The 19,858-nt window shown below is 55.6% G+C and overlaps 1 protein-coding gene across 7 annotated transcripts in view; it reads right to left on the bottom strand.

Annotated features, from left to right (window-relative positions):
* The window catches only part of LHPP (phospholysine phosphohistidine inorganic pyrophosphate phosphatase), a 117,617-nt gene extending 98,102 nt beyond the window's left edge, over nucleotides 1-19,515 (bottom strand). For 3 of the 7 annotated variants that reach the window (XM_023241065.2, XM_045040799.1, XM_045040800.1), the window contains exons 1-2: nucleotides 19,297-19,513; nucleotides 729-916 (exon numbers count right to left, since the gene is read on the bottom strand). In XM_023241065.2, coding sequence (XP_023096833.2) covers nucleotides 729-916; nucleotides 19,297-19,421 — 313 coding nt within the window. In that variant the 5' untranslated portion in view covers nucleotides 19,422-19,513. Of the gene's footprint in view, nucleotides 1-728; nucleotides 917-19,296 lie in introns of all 7 variants that reach the window. The other 4 variants (XM_045040798.1, XM_023241064.2, XM_023241062.2 and 1 more) reach the window with 3 other exon arrangements.
* Nucleotides 19,516-19,858: the final 343 nt, after the last annotated feature.

The raw sequence follows: 19,858 nt of genomic DNA, 5'->3' as shown, positions 1-19,858 counted from the left end.
CGCTCCTGCCGGGAGGCAGAGAAGTATCCTTCTGCCAGTGGTTTGTAAATAAAAATACCAAGCGCGGGGGGAAGAAAGAGGGCTCGGTGCATTGACAGGAAAGTGTCCTGAATTCCGAAGCACTGCTTATGTTTCCTCTTTTTAAATATTCAGAAGGTACCAGATAATACTGCTCCTTCCACTTCTTTCCAGAAGAACTCCGCACAGAGGGTCAAAGGGGCTCTTTTCTTGTCTTTAGACTAAGATCGGGATGTAAACTTTGTGCCATTTGCCAGAGAGCAGGGCTGTTTTTCACCAACAGAGCTTAAGCTTGGGAGGGTGGGTGGGGGGTGGGTAGGGGGGGCAGGGGAGGCAGGGAGGGAGTAGGGGGTGGTAGCAGACAGAAACCTGTGGGCTTCAATCTAGCCCTCATTCTCCCCACGCCCACCAACCCTAGAAGCTAGAACTTTGCCCCGTGACAATTCCCTGCCCCCTCGGTCCCTTCTAGATCAAAGAGAGCAGGCTCAGGATGTTCCTGAGGCATCTGGAACGTGCCTCATCGTCTGCTATTAGGCCAGGGATAGAAGGGGCCTGGTCCCCAGCAGGAAGCCCACTCAGCTTCCATCTCACAGGCCCCCAGCAGGAGCCAAATTTCTCCATGTCCTTCCCAGGACTTTGGCCCAGGGGAGAGGGACACCCTCCCCCACCCCCACCAGCCCCAGGCCCAGGCCCAGGCCCAGCAGGCCTACCGTCATGGATGAGCAGGTGTGGCCGCAGGCCTCGCTCCTTCAGGATCAGGCAGGTGGCCGGGGCCGGGGCGGTCACCTCGCCCTCAGAGATGTCGAAGCCCATGTGCCGCAGGAGTCCCACCAGGTCCCCTCGGGACTTCTGTGACTCGTTGGTGCAGAACCTCACCTTCAGCTGGGACCGCTTCAGTCTGGAAGTGGGAACAGGACAGGCAGAGGGTGCTGTCGGCCCTCAGAGCCTGCGGCCTCTGAGGAGGGAGCCAGATGGGCGCTTCCCAAGGGCAGTCAGGACCCTCCGCGCAGGCCAGGCCACCGTGGCTCCCAGAGATGGGCCTCGGCTGACCTGGGGTCAGGACGGGGATGCCGAACTAGGGCTGACCCTTCCCAGGGAGCCCCGACAGGCCCCACAACCCTCCTTTCCATCCTCACCGAGCTTGGTGCCCAGGACACGTCCCTACTCCCTCCGCCTGGGACACGTCCCACTCCCTCTGCTTGGGCCACGTCCCCACCTCTTCATCTGAGACACATCTCTACACCCTTCGCCTGGGACACATTTCCTCCACTCCCTCTGCCTGAGACACGTTGCCTCTCTACACGTGCCAATTCTCCCACCTTCTGAGACCCCCTGGAGATCCCCCGCCACCGTCCGGTCCCACTCGCCCCGGCTGGAGATCACCTATGAATGTCCGCAGCAACTTCTCTATACCATTGCGTGGTTAGCAATTCCACTTGTCATGTGAGCTGCGTGTGCCTAAGTCACTCGGGATCCGTATTTCCCCTGAAGTGCGAAGGCTGAGGGACCAAGTTCGGCTGTGTCTTCTCATTGGTGTCACTGAGGCGATCACTGAGGTGCCCTGTCACCCAGGGCGATCCCAGGTAGACAGGCAGGACACGGGGATCCCCTGCAGGCCCAGCGTTAACCTGAAGTGACCCTGAGGTGCTGTGAAAGGTCAGCAGCACCCACATTCCTTCTCTCACAGGACACCTGCTACATCTTGGCTGCACTCGGGCAGGCTCTCAGAACGCAAAGCCACAACGTAGATGCATAAAGAGGCCCCACAGGCAATAACACACAACCTCCCACAAGGTTACTGAGCACCTACTAAGTGGCCTGGCTGGGCCAGGGCACCGAACCGTAACCTTGACCGCAGACAGGCTCCCCACTCCCCTGGAGCCACAATCCGGTGGGCGGGAGGGAAACTCGCAAAGGAAGGCGAATTTGTGATTTGCGAGCAGAGAGGTGCTCTGAAGGACTGGACGGGATGAAGAGACAGATGGGGACCAGAGTGGGTGGGGAGACTGCTCGGGAGCTGAGGCCTGAAGGGAGAACAGGGCACAGGGCACCCGGCACAGGGAAGGAAAGGAGGCTGGCATGGCTGAGCCCACGAGCCAGGGGTCCAGTAGGAGGGGGGGGAAGTCCACACGGGCCCTGGCCCAGAACACACAGCCCTCTCTGGACAAGCCGCGGCCGGGACAAAGGGGCAGTCCTACTCGGCACCGTGGGATCGTGGAAAAGACACCAGGCCACAAGTCGGGAGGCCCGGGAAACCCCTAGTAAAGTTAACCAGGTACGCTAATCGTCACCCAGCACTGTTCGTAGACAGATCTCCGGACACACGCACGTCAGTGGTCTCCAAACATACAGGAATTCATGTTTACTTTTCAGCCACCCTTTCAAGTTTTACAGTTTTTTGTAATATAAATAATACATTTAATCCAGTGTTAAGTACGTAACATTTGTTATTTAGACATAGATATTCGTGTACGAGACAGACGGGCTCCAATCGCGTGCTCAGAGACAGCCCCGTGTGCAGAAGTAAACACACAGATTGGACCCAGTTACTCAGAACTACGCACTTGAACTCAATCTCCATTCGGGCAAGTAAGTGAGACCCAACCAAAAGTGCTACTGTGCCCCAACCCTAGCAGTGACACTTTTTATCCTGCTTGATGACTAAGGACATTTGAGTCTCAGAAAGTTCAAGGACTTTCTGCTCCTCTTCCTGGATCTGAGACTCTAGGGACGTGAGCTCATTCCTACTCGACCCCAAAGCAGATCCTGGAACTGATGTGGAGTCAGGAACAGGAAGCACATCCACGGTGGCCTACAAAGCCAAAGGGGCTCCAGAGGACAGAAAGGTCTCATCCCAGGATGAGGTCTCAGAGAAGACTTCCCAGAAGAGCCAGGTCCAACTAGAATCTCTTGCAGCACAGACAAGAAGGCCAGGGAAGGGTGGGCAGAGCACAGGGACGGAGGAGCAGGTGCGGGGCAGGCCCTGCCCTCCTGGGACCCGGTCAGGTGTCAGAATCTTCTAGCAGCCTTGGGTAGATGGAAGCTGAGCCAGAAAATGAAGCTGGAAAGGAGGCTCACTGAGCGGGTAGGGATGCCTCAGGCAATCTACTCCATCCTGGGGTGGAGGGAGCTCCAAATGCAACACTCCTTAGCGATGACAGAACTGGGGGAAAGGTGGTATGTCTGTCCAGCGTCCCCCTTCTCCACCCTGTGCGACGCTGCCCTCACACTACCTATCTGTATTTTTCTTTCTTTATAACACTAGCCAGCATCGCCAATCATCTGATTTATATCTTTGCTTACTGTCTCTCTCCCAGACCTGCGTGCACCATGAGACCAGGAATGACATCTGGCACGCTCTCCTCGGCATCCCCAGTGCTTCGCACGGGGCTGGGCACGAGGCAGGCTCACCATAAGCATTTGCTGAATGACTGAGGGATGGAAAATCCAAATGACCGCCGGCGAGAGGGACCCTGCTTAGTACACTTACTGCTTCCCCCAAGGGTGTCCTGAGCCTCCAGCTCCCTCACAAGCCCCGCTGGCAACAGGCAGGATTCAGCGGGGAGAACACGCGTTCCCACATTAAGATCAGCCTCCTGACCCTCCGTGCACTGGGGCTGACAGGTGCCACTTGGCAAGAAATCCGTAGATCTACCAATGACAGAGTGAACACACACCGAGAGGCTAACAATGTCTCAATCAACAGCCCAGGTGGCTCAGTCCTTTCTTAATATTTGTCTTTCCTAATTAGAGTGTTATGAATTATCAATCACGTTAGTGGTTAATTGCCCTTCATAAAGATAGCTTTTGTATTTTTAAATTAGGCAGTTAATATATTGTAACTAATAGCATCACCTTGTGCATTATGGACAGATCTTCGTTGATTGGCGCCTGGAACGTGTGATTCGCACCCAAGTTAATGGAGCAGTTGAGGGAAGAGGTGCAGGGGTGTCGGGGGACTAATTAGTGCTAATGAATGATGATGTGACCTTCTCAGAACAGTGAACAATCGGCGTGACAGTGAGATGACTGAGCCTCACATCTGCTATTCAGAGTGCAACTTCAGACGCCGATGACAAATGAGCAAATAACGGAACTGACTTCGGGACACTTTGGCCACGGCCACAGGTCCCCTTTGAAATCCCAACCTGACGGGGCGCCTGGGTGGCGCAGTCGGTTAAGCGTCCGACTTCAGCCAGGTCACGATCTCGCGGTCTGGGAGTTCGAGCCCCGCGTCAGGCTCTGGGCTGATGGCTCGGAGCCTGGAGCCTGTTTCCGATTCTGTGTCTCCCTCTCTCTCTGCCCCTCCCCCGTTCATGCTCTGTCTCTCTCTGTCCCAAAAATAAATAAACGTTGAAACACCAACCTGAGTTCATAAAACACGTGTGTTAGGGGCGCCTGGGTGGCTCAGTCGGTGAAGCGTCTGACTCATGGTGTCGGCTCGGCTCAGGTCACGATCTCGAGGTTTGTGGGTTCGAGCCCCATGTCAGGCTCCACGCTGACAATGCGAGGTGCCTGCTTGGGATTCTCTCTCTCCCTCTCTCTCTGCCCCTCCCTTGGACACTCTCTCTCAAAATAAATAAATAAACTTTAAAAAAAAACAACAACACATGCTTTAAAATGAAAGTACTAGTCTTAGGATTAGATCAGTCCCTGAAAAACCTACTGTAAAAGGTTTGGGAAATCCCTTCCCTGTGGGTCTGTTCGTCCCCCTTTCTTTTTTTTTTTAATTTTTTTATTAAAATTTTTTTTAATGTTTATTTATTTTTGAGACAGAGAGAGACAGAGCATGAACGGGGGGGGGGGGGGGGGGGGGGCGGGCAGAGAGAGAGGGAGACACAGGATCGGAAGCAGGCTCCAGGCTCCGGGCCGTCAGCCCAGAGCCCGACGCGGGGCTCGAACTCACGGACCGTGAGATCGTGACCTGAGCCGAAGTCGGACGCTCAACCGACTGAGCCACCCAGGCGCCCCTGTTCGTCCCCCTTTCTGACCATTTGAGAAGAGTCCCAGATCCCGTCTCCATTTCTTGTAATCACTGCAGATAATAGAAACGTGTGTCCTTAGAACAGTAAAGTATGAATACAAATTACTACAGTGAGCCCTGCCTCGGGGCTCAATACCTGTGATCTGATTTCGTCCAAAGCCACGCAGTCTGTATTCCCTACATGCACCCCCTGGGCCAGGAACGAGCCGAGTAACAAGCCGAGAGACCGAAACCATCGTCCCCATTCCAGAGATGAGAAAAACGGAGGCTCCAAGAGGCAGACCTATAAAGTCATGCAGCTTCTAAGTAGCAGAGCCCGCAAGCTATCAACCGACGACACAGGGGTGGCGTGTGCAGGCCTGTGCTTTTCCAGTCAGGGAAGGGCTGTGCCCAGGCGAGACCCAGCAGCCCAGGTGCATGCGTGGGGCACGGGGGACAGAAAGTGCAACACGATGGATCAGCGCTGAAGGAAAGGCCCAGGACGGCCAATGCTACGGGCTGAGTTGTGTCCCCCACCCTGCAAATTCCTATGCTGAAGCCCTCAGGACATAATGAGGCCACAAGTGTGGCAGGACACTTGTCCTGACGCTGTGTCACACCTGTCCTGTGACAGGACAGGATCCGTATCCTTAGCAGACACACCAGAGCCCTCTCTTTCTGTGCCACCAAGAAGCCAGGATGAGAAGTGTCACCAGAAACCGATGCTGCTGGCACGAGATCCCGGACTTCCCAGCAAACGTCTGTCTGTGGTTTTTCGATGTGTCGGTACAAACAGACTAAGATAGCCCACGAACAAAACCCTCAGCATCTCTTGGGGGGGAAGCGTCCTCGCCATCCTTGCCAGATGTCACAGATTTGGCCTGACGATGCCTGGAACACAAGAATTCCGAATGTGGGGAAAGCCCCAGGCAGGCACGGCTTCAGGCCTTCAGCTCAGGAAAACGAAGCCACAGGATTTCAGCCACAGGCTGGGCCCGGCTCCAGGAGTTATCCCCACCCCCAAAACCCAAGAACCCCTAGAACGGGGGTCCTACTGCAGGACCCCGGCATCCCAGGGTGCGGCTCCAGCCAGACCGCCTTTCTGAGACCTCGGCCACCACCTCACCCTGCCGCCCCCTCCCCGGGAGTCCCACGAGAGTGGGACTTGCCCCCACTTCCGGCGGCCACACCAGATCTTTGAACTGACCTTTACCTCATCCCGGCAGGCCAGGACAAGCCTCTGAGTGACAACGTCGCCTGGTGCAATTACTGTGCATCACATGAACTGGTCCCTTGCAAATCACCTCGGACCTCACACATCTGCTGGCTGTCGGCATCTGCCAGGGGCGCTCACCCGAAAATAATGGAAACCCTCTCATTATCGTTCGGTAGCAAGTAGAGCGCTGGGGCGATTCCTGGCCATCCCGACCGACCTTGGCAGAGCTCCCCAGCCCGCTGCCCTCTCCGGCTTGCCACAGCGGGGCTGGGAGGGGAGACCACACAGGGGGCAAGGAGGCTGCTGCCCCAGACAAGACTCTCCCAACTGGGCCCGTCCTCCCTCCTCCCTCCACCCCTCCCCTCTGGCCCTCAGGAAGCTGTCACCTTCGTGTGACCCAGGGAGACCGTAAGCCACCCAGAGTCTGCCGCATCCTCCTCTGCAGCCAAATCTCACTCGGCCTTCAAGGCCTGGTTCATGTCTCCCTTCCTCCAGGAAGCCCCCCAGACCCCATCCCATGCCCGCCCAGGCAGAGCCCCACTTCGGCTCTGCTTTCACAGCCCTCGGAGCCTGGCAATGCCTATCTGTGGGGGGCACCTAAATAACCCAAATTCCAGATCCGACGGGCCCACCGGGGAATGGAACCACATTGCTCCAGTACCCAGGGAACCTCAGGAAGAAACCCCATGCTCACAGCTAAGCCCACCCACGGGCAGTACTGCTTCCTCACTGCTCAACCGCTGCTCCAGCGTCTGTCTCTGGTGCAAGGTTTCTAGAGGATTCCAGAGGAGAAAGCACAGTGGAGCTGGATGCATCCAGACAGGTAAACAGGAGGCTGGGCCTACGTGCAAGGGGCTGGAGTGAGTTGCTGTGGCACACACGTGCCAGAAAGTACTTCTACTGCCAGGCGGCGGGCCCGGTGGCCACGTGGTGACCAGGACGCACCTCAGAGGCTGATGACCGTGGCCGGGGTCCCAGCTCTGCCACCCGGTGGCTGTGGGACCTTCAGGGCGCCATTCCTTCTGTGACTCAGTTTCCTCTTCTGCAAAACGGGGATGATAATAGCACCTGCCTCCCATTATGAGGCTCCAGCGAAACCTGTAATGTGCCTGCAGAGGCCCGGCACACAGTAAGTGCTCACTACGTGCCAGCTGCAAACACCTGCCAGTGGCCTGTGGACAGGCTGCCCCGGCCTTATTCACTCCCCCTCTACCCGCCCTGATGTCTCAGAGTACACAGGGGCACTCACCCCCCTCACCCCGGCCACCCTGTCAGCAAGCAGCGGCAGCCGGGACCCCCCACCCCCGTTCCCACCCCCTGCACCCACCTGGGGCCTCTGAGTCGGAGGGTGCGGAGGGTCTGGGAGGCCAGGCCGACCAGACTCCAAATCGCCGCGCGCCCCCGCCCCCCCGAGGAGAGACCTCTCCGGGCCAGTGTGGGGAGGAGGCCCCGAGCCCCGAGTGGGCTCCTGGGTGGTTCCCGGCCGGCAGGTCAAACTTCCAGCGACAAATGAGATTAGCACGCAGAGGGGGTGGGTGACTGCTCCCCGTGGAGAGAAAGCTGAGTGTGCTTTTCCTTGATCCTGTCTCATCCCTGGGCTGGTCCCCCAAGAGCCGCAGGAGGCCCGCGGGCTGGGCTGGAGTTGTGGCCTCCCGGCTGGAGCCTGGAACCTTCTCCGAGGGATGCCAGAGAAACACACCAGGAGGGGAGGGGAAGGTGAGGGGCGGGGAGGGACGTCCCCCACCCCCTTTCGGTGGCCTGCTTTGCCCCAGGGGCCACAACTAAGACGTTCTCTGGTGGAGTGGAGGGTCCCTGTTACTACTAAAGGGGGACAGAGGCAGAGAGATAAAACTATGCCTCGGTCTCCCCCAGAGAGGAAAAGGACCTTCACGACACCTCAGGGGGCTGTTACGAACCGAAACTCGGGCGTCAGCACCCGGCCAAGGCCGCCGGCGGCGAACATCAGTCTCGGCTGCCCTACGGGCACCAAGACGCATAGGCAGCAGGGCCCCGTAGTGGTGCCAGTGCTCTCTGACTCTGACACCTTTGGCTGCTTGTCTCTTGGAAAGCCACAGCGCTTGAGAACACACATTTGGAAGAACTGAATCCTACGAAGTACTTATTTGCTCTAAGAACACAATCTTTTATTTTTTTTTAAGTTTATGTATTTATTTTGAGAGAGAGAGAGAGAGCAGGGGAGGGACAGAGAGAGAGAGGGAGAGAGAGAATCCCAAGCAGTCTCTGCGCTGTCAGCTCAGGGCCCGATGCGGGGCTTGAACGCACAAACCGAGAGGTCACAGCCTGAGCCGAGACCAAGAGTCAGACGCTTAACCAACTGAGCCACCCAGGCGCCCCTAAGAACCCAATTTTTAAAAATAGAAGGTCAAGGGGCGCCTGGGTGGCTCAGTCGGTTAAGCGTCCGACTTCGGCTCAGGTCACGATCTCGTGGTCCGCGAGTTCGAGCCCCGCGTCGGGCTCTGGGCTGATGGCTCAGAGTCTGGAGCTTGCTTCCGACTCTGTGTCTCCCTCTCTCTCTATCCCTCCCCCGTTCATGCTGTGTCTCTCTCTGTCTCAAAAATAAATAAACGTTAAAAAAAAATTTTTTTTTTTTAAAAATAGAAGGTCAAACAGGAGCCCAGGAGTGGAACAGGAACAGTTTTGCTGTAGAAAAACCCAGTCATTCGTGCATACCAAGAGGTGCCCGTGTTGATTCAGGGAGGGGACCAGCCCAGCTCCCCGAGGGCTCCAATGATGGGCATCAGCTGGGGCCAGGGAGCCGCCTGGTAGCCAGAGCAGCAGCAGAAGGGCTTTGGGCCCATGAGAATCGGGTCTGGCTTCCCAGCTGGGGTCCTGCACTTGCACCTTGCAAATGCCCTTGGCCAGGAGGCATCCAAAGGCCAGACTCTTGGGGTCCCTGAATCCCAGCCATGAAATGGAGTAACAGGTGCCTGGTCTTCTGCTCTCCAGCACCGGGCACGCCGTGAGCCGTCCCACATGATGGAGTGACCATCGGTCTAGAAACACCGAGGGGCACCAGTAACAGCCTTTGCCAGTAGCTCAGGCTGGACCCGCTGCACTTCCCCTTTCCTTCCACCGACCCAGCAGGGCAGACCTTTCGGCTAGGCTGACAGCCAGCTGTTCCCCTGCCCTCAAGTCCCTCCCTAGTCTCCATCCGACATTCATTCTGTGGGCAGCGATGCACATCACTGTGTCGTCAGAGTCCAGGCAAGAAACAGAGTCCAAAGTCTGGACGGAGAGAAGAGAGAGAACAAGGGACGTGGTGACGCACACAGCCGGGCCCTGGCTGGGCCTCTCAGTCGGGACCAGCCGGCCAGTGACCTCAGGGAACAGCAAGGAGGTCAGACACCGGGCAGGCTCCAAAGCCAGAGCCCTTGTGAAACGCGAGGTTTGCCTTCCCCGTGCCTGGGACTGCCATCCAGCATGTTCCCTCTGACCCGCCCGAGCCTCGGAGCTCAGACCAAAGGGACGTGCTGAGCCCACAGGCATCGATTTACTATTTATTAATAAACACAACTTAGAATCAAGTGCCAGGGAATCCAGAAGCCAGAGGAGACCTCGCATAGCGTTAGACCAACGGCTCATTTCGCCAAACGGGAGACTGAGGTGCCGAGGGACACAAGGTGTCTTTGGACCGCTCCCAACCTTGGAGAGCCAGTTGCCGGCCAGTCCTCCCTGAGCACCATCAGAGGCTGGTCCGGGCCAGGAGCTGCAGCCGACAGAGGCCAGGCGCTCCCGAGGTCCCGTGGCAGGGGGTGGCAGCCTGACTCAGAAAGCAACACACCTACTGCCCACACCTCTGAATGTGTGGCTGAGGCTTGTGACCCGACCCTCTCCAACCTCAGTTTCCACATCTATAAAATGGGACACTAACGGTAGCTACTGATGGGGCTATCATGAAGACTATATTGAAAAGCCACATAACTGAGCGTCTGGGTAGCTCAGTTGGTTAAACACTGACTCTTGATTTGGGCTCAGGTCATGATCTCATGGTTGTGAGAGACTGAGCCCCACATCGGGCTCGGTGTAGAACCTACTTGGGATTCTCAATCTCTATCTCTCTGTCTCTCCCCTTCTCCCTGGCTTGCCTGTCCCCCCCCCCCCAAAATGAAATGAAATGAAATGAAATGAAATGAAATAATAACCATATCAGAAGCACGTGGCATATTACAAAAAATGAATACCAGTGAAGACATGGGTAGTGACAGCACCAATCACATCCCTGGCAAGCCCAGGCTGGGGACATCTGGGCCCTCGAAGCAGGGGAAGCCTGATGCCCAGTGAACCAGGGCCAGAAGGGGCCAGGAGGTGAGGGAGCCCAGAGAGCACCGTTAAGAAAGAGTGTAAAGTTCAACCCAGCAAAGGGAGGCTGGGGCAAAAATCCAGGGCTGACCGTCCTGATGAACAATCCTGGGGCACCTGGGACAAAGGGAACCCTGACAGCAGCTGCCAAAGCTCCCAGTGACTGGCCTCCAGCACCTCTCCCAACCACCCAGCGCATCGTCCACAGGCTCACACTGAATTCTCAAGACAGTCTGAGAGATCGGTCGATATCCCCATTCACAGATGAGGACCTGGGGTTCAGAGGGGCCGACAACCCTTTAGTATGAACTGGCCTCACGAGAATGTATACAAATGTGAAAAATACAGCAGCTGGGGCAGAGCTGAATGATTTCGTGTTGAAATCAGCACCAAGTTCAACAACTCAAAGACTTATTTGCTAAGTAACCACCTCCTGACCACCGTCTGATCCTTCAAGCAACAACATACTCCTTTAGCTTCTAGATGTGGGACAAGCAAAATGGTGGTTAAGAGAAAACACCTCACTTAACTTACACCCCCCCATGACACAGGTGGGAAACTGAGGCACAAAAAGGCTATAAAACCTGCCCAAGACCACATCACAATCACAGGACAGAGTCGGGACTCAAAACCCAGGCTCTCACACACAAAAGCTGACACCTAACTTTAAAAAAAAAGAAATCTGGGGGCGCCCGGGTGGCTCAGTCGGCTGAACGGCCGACTTCAGCTCAGGTCACGAGCTCGCGGTTTGTGGGTTCGAGCCACATGTCGGGCTCTGTGCTGACAGCTCGGAGCCTGGAGCCTGCTTTGGATTCTGTGTCTCCCTCTCTGTCTCTCTCTGCCCCTCCCCTGCTCATGCTCTGTCTCTCAATAATAAATAAACGTTAAAAATTTATTAAAAATAACAATAAAAAATAATAAAATAATAAAAAAAAGAAATCTTTTAAAATTTATTTATGTATTTTGACACACAGCGAGAGAAAGCGAGCGAGGGAGGGGCACAGAGAGAAGGGGAGAGAGAAAGAATTTCAAGCAGGGTCCGCACCGTCAGCGCTGAGCCTGACGTGGAGCTCAAACTCACGACCCTGGGATCACGACCTGAGCCGAAATCGATGCTTAATCTGCTGAGCCACCCAGGTATCCCTGCCTTTTTTCAGGTGACAGGTAAGAGGCAGAGCTTGCCCTGAGGACAGCACGGGCCCCACTCTTCCTCATGAGGCATCTTTAAGCAAGGTTGCGTCTCTGGGTCCTCCTCTATACGTGGGCAGCATCCCGCCAGCCCCACGGTCATGGGAAATCGCCCTGAACTCCACTGCGGGCAGGGATCAGGCAGGGTTTGCCAATATGGCTTCCCCGTACGTCCTCGGGGTGCTGGGGGAGGCGTACGGACTCTTTTTGTGAGCCCCCCGAGTAACCCATGACTCAGTGACCCCCTAATCTGCAGGGGCTTCCTACCAGAGGCAGCACGGGTGGGATACACCATTAACTCTGTTCCAAAACCAGCAGCCTGGCTACGCTTGATTTCCACGTGGTGGCCCTGTGCACCCATGCTGAGATCAGAAACCGAGAAACAGCTCTTGTCCGGTATGGTCTCACACACCCATCCAGCATCCCTCAGTTTCCCTCCATGTGGGTCAGCGTGCACGATTCTTTTTTGTTTTTATTTTTTTTAAGTCTGTTCATTTATTTTGAGAGAGAGCACGCAAGCAGGGTAGGGGCAGAGAGGGGAAAGAGAGAATCCCAAGCAGACTCCACGCTGTCAGCGCAGAGCCCGATGTGGGGCTTGAACTCAGGAACCACGAGATCATGACCCGAGCTGAAGGCAGACGCTTAACTGACTGAGCCCCCAGGCGTCCCTACCCCGTTCTTTTTGAATAGCTACGGAGTACTCCAGTCTGGGTAAACTAATTTCTTCCCTCCTCCTCTCCTGACGGACAAGCAGCTTGTTCCCAGCCACACATATGAAATTATAAACCTATGAACCATTGAGCCGTCCGCTGGCCCAGACTTCAATATTGTTATTCATCAAAACACTTTGACCGTGATCACTGACTGGCTTCATAATCATTTGTAGATTTGAACGGAGAAGATATACACTTGTCAAACACTGTTCTTTTTTTTTTTTTTTTTAATTTGGGGGGTTCCACCCTGGGTTTCATTTGGGGGATAAGTGCCCTGAGGCTACGTAAGGGTCGGAACGCCCCAGCTCGGGATCTGCAGGGACTCAGCCTCCAGTGAGCCGTGAGAACTGGGTGGATGAGGGAGGAGTGCGGGGCAGGGGGCAAGGATGGTGTGATGTCAGGAAAGGGGGGCACTGTGTCTTCAAGTCCTCTGTGCTTGTGGGGAAACACAGAGGAAGGAGTGTGGGAGGAAGCACAGTGTCACCGTGGGGGAACGCGGGGGCCAGGGCCGGTGACGAGGGTTTGGACTTTTTACTCCACACAGTCACGTACCTGCGGGACTGTTCGCGAGGAGGGGGCCACTTACGACTTTTGAAGCTGACACTGTAAAAGTTACAAAACCAGACAGAACACAGCCCAGGAGAGGGTGTCGTGTTCTCCTGGTGCCATCTCTGAAGACAGAGTGGCTCCTGTTGGCTTAAACAAGCTCAAACAAGTGGCCGCCCCCTCTGACATCCCGAAAGGGCCTCCTCTGGCAGGTGCTGGGCCATGACTGGGAGGATGGCATGAGGCAGCAAGGTGAGGCTCCCGGCTGTCCCCTGGTCCCTAGCGATTATTATCGCCACTCCTACGGCCGGACGCTGCCAGGGCGGCCCGGCATCGGGGAGGGGTCAGTCCTATTGTCTGCAGGGTGGCGACTTCGGACAAGGCTCCCTTGGCCCAGTCCCTCGAGGCTCCAGAACCTGCTGGGAGGCACCTGAGTTTTAACAGGGTCGCTTCCGGTGCACCCGGGGGCTTGAGAGGCCCCACTTGGAAGGATGGGTTGTGGGCCCGGCGGTCCTGGGTGGGAATTGCTTTATGAAGCTGCCCTGGGCCGAGGTCCACTTTCTTCCGCCGGCCACAAAAAGGCTGGACCCAGCGGGGCCCGGCAGATGTGCTTTAGTGGCCTGAGACAGGATGCAGTAAATGCCCACCTGCCTTTCACATGCAGATGCCTCCGGGGCTCTCCTTTGTGCTGGCCAGCGCCTGGGCCGGCCCCTGTCGCCCCCGCTGTGCCGGGCCCTGCCTCTGAATGGCTCCCCTCGGAGAGCCCAACTGCCCAAGAATGGGCTCCAATAAAGGGCCTGTTGGGGGGACCCGGGCCGGTTACAGATGTCCCATTACCACGCCCGCCCACAAATCCTAGAGCAGAAAGAGGGCTCGCCGGCCCCCACAGCTCCAGGAAGGAGTCGGTGTGGCCTGTGCGGCCTTCGGTCCCATCTGGGATGCTCCCGGCCCAGCTGGCATCTTCAAGACCCCAGCGCACACAGTGGCGGCTCTGCGAGACTGTGCTCCCCCACCCCAGCTCCCAGTTCCCGCCCGCCTGGTCTCTGTCTGAAGCGGGCCCTTCTGGGTGCTGCCTACACTGATCTCCCATCCGGACCCCCAGCTTCCCGAGGGCAGAGACCTCTATCTACCTCGTTCGCTGCGGAGCGTCCCCGGAGCCTACAGCAGGTGTTGCAGAGTTTAGAAACGCTCAGTAAATACCTGCCAGGTGGGGGAGTGAACGAAGGAGCAAATGCACGTACTGAGAGGCAGTGAGGCACTGTGAGGGACACTGAGGCCCTGGAGTCACACGGACCCAGGGGGTTAACCTGGCCCGGCCACTTTTTCTGCTTCTGCCCGTTCCTGAATCTCTGCGCCTCAGTCACTTTAAAAAGGGGCCCCAAATCCCTACCTCACGACTGGTGGTGAAGGTAGCTATGGGGTCGAGCACCCACCAGGGGCATCCTTCAGTGATTGGTGACCACTGTTACTGTGGTCCACACCATTCTGAAAAGCAGAGCTTAATGATTTGTATTTCTTTATTTATTTTTCGTGTTTATTTTTGAGACGGGGGGGGGGTGCGGGGGGGGGGGGGAGGAAAGGAGACAGAGGATCTGAACTCTGGCAGGACAGAGGGCTGCATCAAAGTCGGACGCTTAACCGACTGAGCCACCCAGGCACCCCGGAAAAGCAGAGTTCGTACCCTCCATGTGCTCTGTGTCTCCAAAACAGTGGGAACCTTTCAGAAAATCGGAGGACGCATGTCACTCGGGAAAGTCTAGGAAGAAGAGTGGGGAGCCGGCCCCTCCGGGGCTCCCAGGATGGAAGGTGCTGCTGGAAATCTGAGGGGCTGGGGAGCCGCCATTCGGGTGAACGAAGGTTCCCCAGGACCTCGTCCCCTCCCCACCATGCCTGTCCCCCAGCAGCTGCTCTGGCTCCAAGGGCTTCCACCGAGCTCCCCAGGACATCAAAGTGAGCCACGCATATCAAGGAGCCCCCCCCCCCCCCCCCCCATCGAGTGCAGGGGGCTGTAAACACTACAGAAAGCAGCCAAACGCATGCAGCACCGGGGCAGACGGCACCTGTTCCTTCCATGAACAGTTCCTGGGAGAGCCCATGCTTGGCTCGGCCACCACAAAAGAGGGGTATCCTCATCCTGTATGTGTGAAGCGCCCCCATGGAAAACTCCCGAAGCAGGGGGAAGTTTCCAGCATCACACTCACTACCACTGAGTGTCTGGACTCTGGACTTGGTGCGTGCCCAGGGCCACCCACAAGGAAGGCGTGTGGGGCTTCCCTGAGCCCGAGTGTGATCGGGGGGCCACTGGGGGCTGGGCACAAGAGCAGGCAGAGGAGCTGAAAAGGAATATCCAGAGTGCCAGAGGGCATCGTGGTGCGGGCACTGCGTGGGCCCGGGCTCAGTGGGTGCTGGGCCACAAGGGGGGGGTTCATCAGTGAAAATCCTGCCCAGGAGTCTTTATGCTGCTGAGAGCAAGGGGTTGAGGTGGGCAAGGAGGCAGAGAAGGGCCACAAAGCTCACTTGAGAAGGCCCTGGTGGAGCAGGAGGGGGCGTGGGCACTTGGTCCTGTGGCATGGGAGGCCCAGGAGGTTTCAGAGGGATGAGGCCATTAGTTTTTCAGGCCCCTGGGCAGCACAGCGATAAAACCTCCCAGGAGAAGGAGCACCATGTCCCCTCGTGGAAAATAATCCCAAATGCTCTAGGAAGAAATCCCCCTCTCGGCCCACAAAACTGGCTCTGCTATGTTTGAAGACTCTCCTATAGCTGTTAGATTTATACAGGTATAGCTGCTACCAGAGACATTCCAGCTACATAAACTGGCCTGGGTGAAAGAAAATCAAAACCAGTCCCCTCCTAGGGATGACTGGGAAGGTGCCAGTGCAGAACCCACAGAGGTGAGCAGCCTGGGGAGCCCTGCTTACTGCCACAGCCCGGGATCTGTGCACCCATCTGTTGGGCAGGCCTGGATCAGGGTGGGAGCATTACTCAGGAGGGGCTGTTGGAAGCCCCTGACCTTTCTCAATACCCACTCCTCCCGCAAAGGTCTCTAAGTGTGGCTCCGGGGGTCGCAGCGGCTGGGAGTGAGGCAGACTTGGGTCTCCGTGGTCCTCGCACCATCCAGGCTGGGATCCCAACAAGACCTGAGCTTCAGCTGATAAAGGGGAATCACAGCCCCTCCACACCCCAGACTGTCAGCGGACCTCCCCAGATAGTGAGAGGAGAGCATGAATGCCTAGCACAGAAGAAGCGGCCTCACCTCCCCAGGAAATAATAGGAAATACAGTCAATAACATTGTAATAATGTTTGGTGACTGATGGTGACAACACGCACCGTGTTGAGCACTGAGTACTGTACAGAATGGCTAAATCACTGTGCTGTGCGCCTGAAACTAATGTACAATAGTATGTCGTTATTTAAACTTCAAGTTTAAAAAATTCCATCACTTAGGGGTACCTGGGTGGCTCCGTCGGTTAAACGTCCGACTTCCGCCCAGGTCGTGATCTTGCAGTTTGTGAGTTCGAGCCCAGCATCGGGCTCTGTGCTGACAGCTCAGAGCCTGGAGCCTGCTTCTGTTTCTGTGTCTCCCTCTCTCTCTGTCCCTGCCCTGCTGGCGCTCTTTCTCTCTCTCAAAGGTAAAAATAAACATTAAAAAAAAAAAAAAAAAAAACCTTAAAGATGAACATAAGGGAAGGGAAGCAAAAATAATATAAAACCAGGGAAGGGGACAAAACATAAGAGACTCTTAAATATGGAGAACAAACAGAGGGTTACTGGAGGGGTTGTGGGAGGGGGGATGGCTAAATGGGTCAGGGCATTAAGGAATCTACTCCTGAAATCATTGTTGCACTATATGCTAACTAACTTGGATGTAAATTAAAAAATTAATAAATTAAAAAAAAAAACTTTAAAAAATTCCATAACTTAAATAAATAAATAAATAAATAAATAAATAAATAAATAAATGTATATTTGTTGGGCTGTCATGGGGTCTATCATGTGTTTAGCACTGGGCCAAGAACTTGACATACATCATGAGCCATCACGGCACCTGCCCTGCACCCCTTCACCCCCTCCCCGCCCCCGTCTCCATCCATTCGGGTGCTCTAGTCTGACACTGGAGGCCATTCTTTATTTCATCTTCTCCCTGGCCCCCGCAATACTCACTGTCCTACTTTCCCTCCCCTCCCCTCCCCTCCCAGTCCTACTTCCCCTCCCCTCCCCTACCAGTCCTACTTCCAAAACCTCTCTTGCATTCACTCCCTTCTCGCCACCTCCCCCATCCTACACCGATGGACCATGATGCTCCCCTCGTGGTAGATACCTGAGCTATTTCCATACATACATATATTTATTTTATTTATTTACGAAGTTACTGTCGTGAATGCCCTGGCGCTGATGTCCTTTCTCACGTAGGAGGTAGGGCAAATTTCCAGAAGTGGGGCCGCTGATAGCTAATGCCAAATGCATCTTCCACAAGCAACGTATGACAGGGTCCGTTTCTGCAAACTCTCACCAAGTGAATGTGTGCCCAAAGTTGTGCATTATTGCCAGTTTCTCATACTCTTGAAAAAATGGCACCTTGGCATAGTTTCAATGTGCATTTCTCTTATTTTTTTTTAGTATTCATTTATATTTGAGAGAGAGACAGAGGTAGAGAGAGGGAGAGAGACAGTGTGCAAGCCAGGGAGGGACAGAGACACAGACAGACTCTAAAGCAGGCTCCAGGCTCTGAGCTGTCAGCACAGAGCCCGGCGCCAGGCTCAAACTCTCGGGCTGTGAGAGTTTGATCTCCTGTGAAATCATAACCTGAGCCGAAGTCAGATGCTGAACCAACTGAGCCATTCAAGTACAGTGCATCTCTCTTATCTAAGTAAGGCTGAGCATCTTTCATATGACTAGGGGTCATTTGCTTTTTCTTCCTTGTGAATTGTTTATATCTTTTGTGCATTTTTCTACTAGGCTGTTGATTTGTTGTTGTTGATATCTAGATCTGGGGGCATAATTATAAAGGTCCTCTACTCTAAGATTTCAAAGGAAGTCTCTCTTGTTTCCATCTAGTACTTACACGGTTGCACTTTTAACGTTTCAATTTCAATTACGTTTCAATTATGTTTTAAAAACATAAATCAGATCCCATGACCCTTCTGCCTAAATCTTCAAAGCCTTCCCCCACACTCAGGTTAAAATCCAGGCACCGCTCTGTGACAATCCCTGCGATAGCCAAGCTCCCCGTCTTCAGTTCCATGAACAGGAATGTGCCGAGTTCTCTTCTGCCGCACGCCTTAGCCACTGCTGTTCCCTCTAGCGGGAATGCACTTCCTCCGCCCCTTCCCCCAGATAGCCTTTCTTACCCTTCGGTTGCATCCAATGCCTTCTCTTCAGAGAAGTCCAGCCTCACCTCTGACACTTTCTCAGCAAATCTTATGTTTACTCATCTGCGTCTAAGTTTACTGTTCACTTCCCCTGCAGACATGAGCCCCATGAAGACTTGGCAAAGGCCAGGAATTAAACCTGACTTTAGGAAATGAAGCTCCAGGGGGGTGTCAAGAGTCTCCCAGGTCTGGCTGCCCTTCACATGCTCTCTTGGAGGCCACATCTCCCTTTTCTGAGTTCCTGGCCTCTCAAACACCTCCTGCTTTGCTACACAAGACACTTTGGCTCCTGTCCAGACAGGTGGGGTGGGCTCCCTGAGAACGACAAAGAGGCTCACTTAACTGCCATCCATAGGTAGGTAAACTGAGTCCTAGTGAGGTCAGGCCACTAACCCAGGGTTTCCCAGCTCGTGCCTCTGGGAAGTCAAGTCCTGGCCATTGGCCCTTCCTGGCTGCCCATCAACATCATGGCAGCACTGGCCTGTCGTGCCAATCAATGGCAGCTACAAAGCGGAGGGTCCAGTAGTACCAACTGTGGTCCCTGTGTGGTCCTCTGTGCACAAGATTTGGTGGGCAAGATGCCCTCCTCCTCCTCCTCCTCCCCTCTAAACAAACGATGCCAGCGCATACGTCATTTAAAGTTTTCCTGTAACCACATTAACAAAAATGTAAAAAAAAAAAAAAAAAAAGAAAAGAAATGTAATGTGTGTTATTTTACCTAACGCTCAGCAGCGGCAGGAAGCAAAAGGCAGCCCCAGAGGACCGGGCAGCTCTGACCAGCACAGGCCCTATGCTCGCGGGGGTGGAGGGGCGGCGGGGGTCCGGCCCGGGTGGGCTCTCAGGGACCGGGGCGGGGCCAGTGCAACAGCCCCGCCCCGTCCCCGGCGGCAGCCAGAAGCTGCCGGTGGGATCCGGCAGCGCGCGGAGCCTCGCGCCCACCGCGGCCGGCGCGGCCCACTCACCTCGCCAGCGCCTCCACGGAGCCAGGGATGGGCACGCCGCCGCCCTCGCCGCTATCGTGCAGGACACCCGAGATGTCGAGCAGCACCCCGCGCACGCCTGCCAGCCGCTCGCTCCACGCAGCCATCGCGCGCCGCTGTGCACCTCTGACTTCTCAGACTCCGCGTTCCAACTCGCGGCTGGGAACTGCGGCCGGGCTTACCGCGCGGGGGCGCCTGGGAAGTGTAGTCCTGGGCCGGGTAGTCCGACGGGGCGGGGCCGGCGGGGCCAGCGGGGCCGTTCCGCCAGGCGCAAACCCGGAACCGCTGGGCGCAAACCCCGGGCCGCCGGTTGCCGCCTCCCGACTCCCGGCCGCACGCGCGCGAAATGGGAGCCGTCTTCCCAGATCAGTGGACCAAAGGCAGGAAAAGCAAAAAACAAGCCCCTCCCTAAAAACCAGAACGAGGCACTTGTGGACCACACGGAGACACCTGTAGCAAAAGTTAAAGAGATCGATGGTGTCCTCATCCTCTGGCTGAAGAGTATAACCAGCCTTAAAAGCAAAGGAGATTGTTGGGGGCGCCT

This window comes from Felis catus, chromosome D2 (assembly GCF_018350175.1).
Source record: "Felis catus isolate Fca126 chromosome D2, F.catus_Fca126_mat1.0, whole genome shotgun sequence".
Taxonomy (NCBI): domain Eukaryota; kingdom Metazoa; phylum Chordata; class Mammalia; order Carnivora; family Felidae; genus Felis; species Felis catus.
This window is presented reverse-complemented; position numbering and strand designations above follow the sequence as displayed.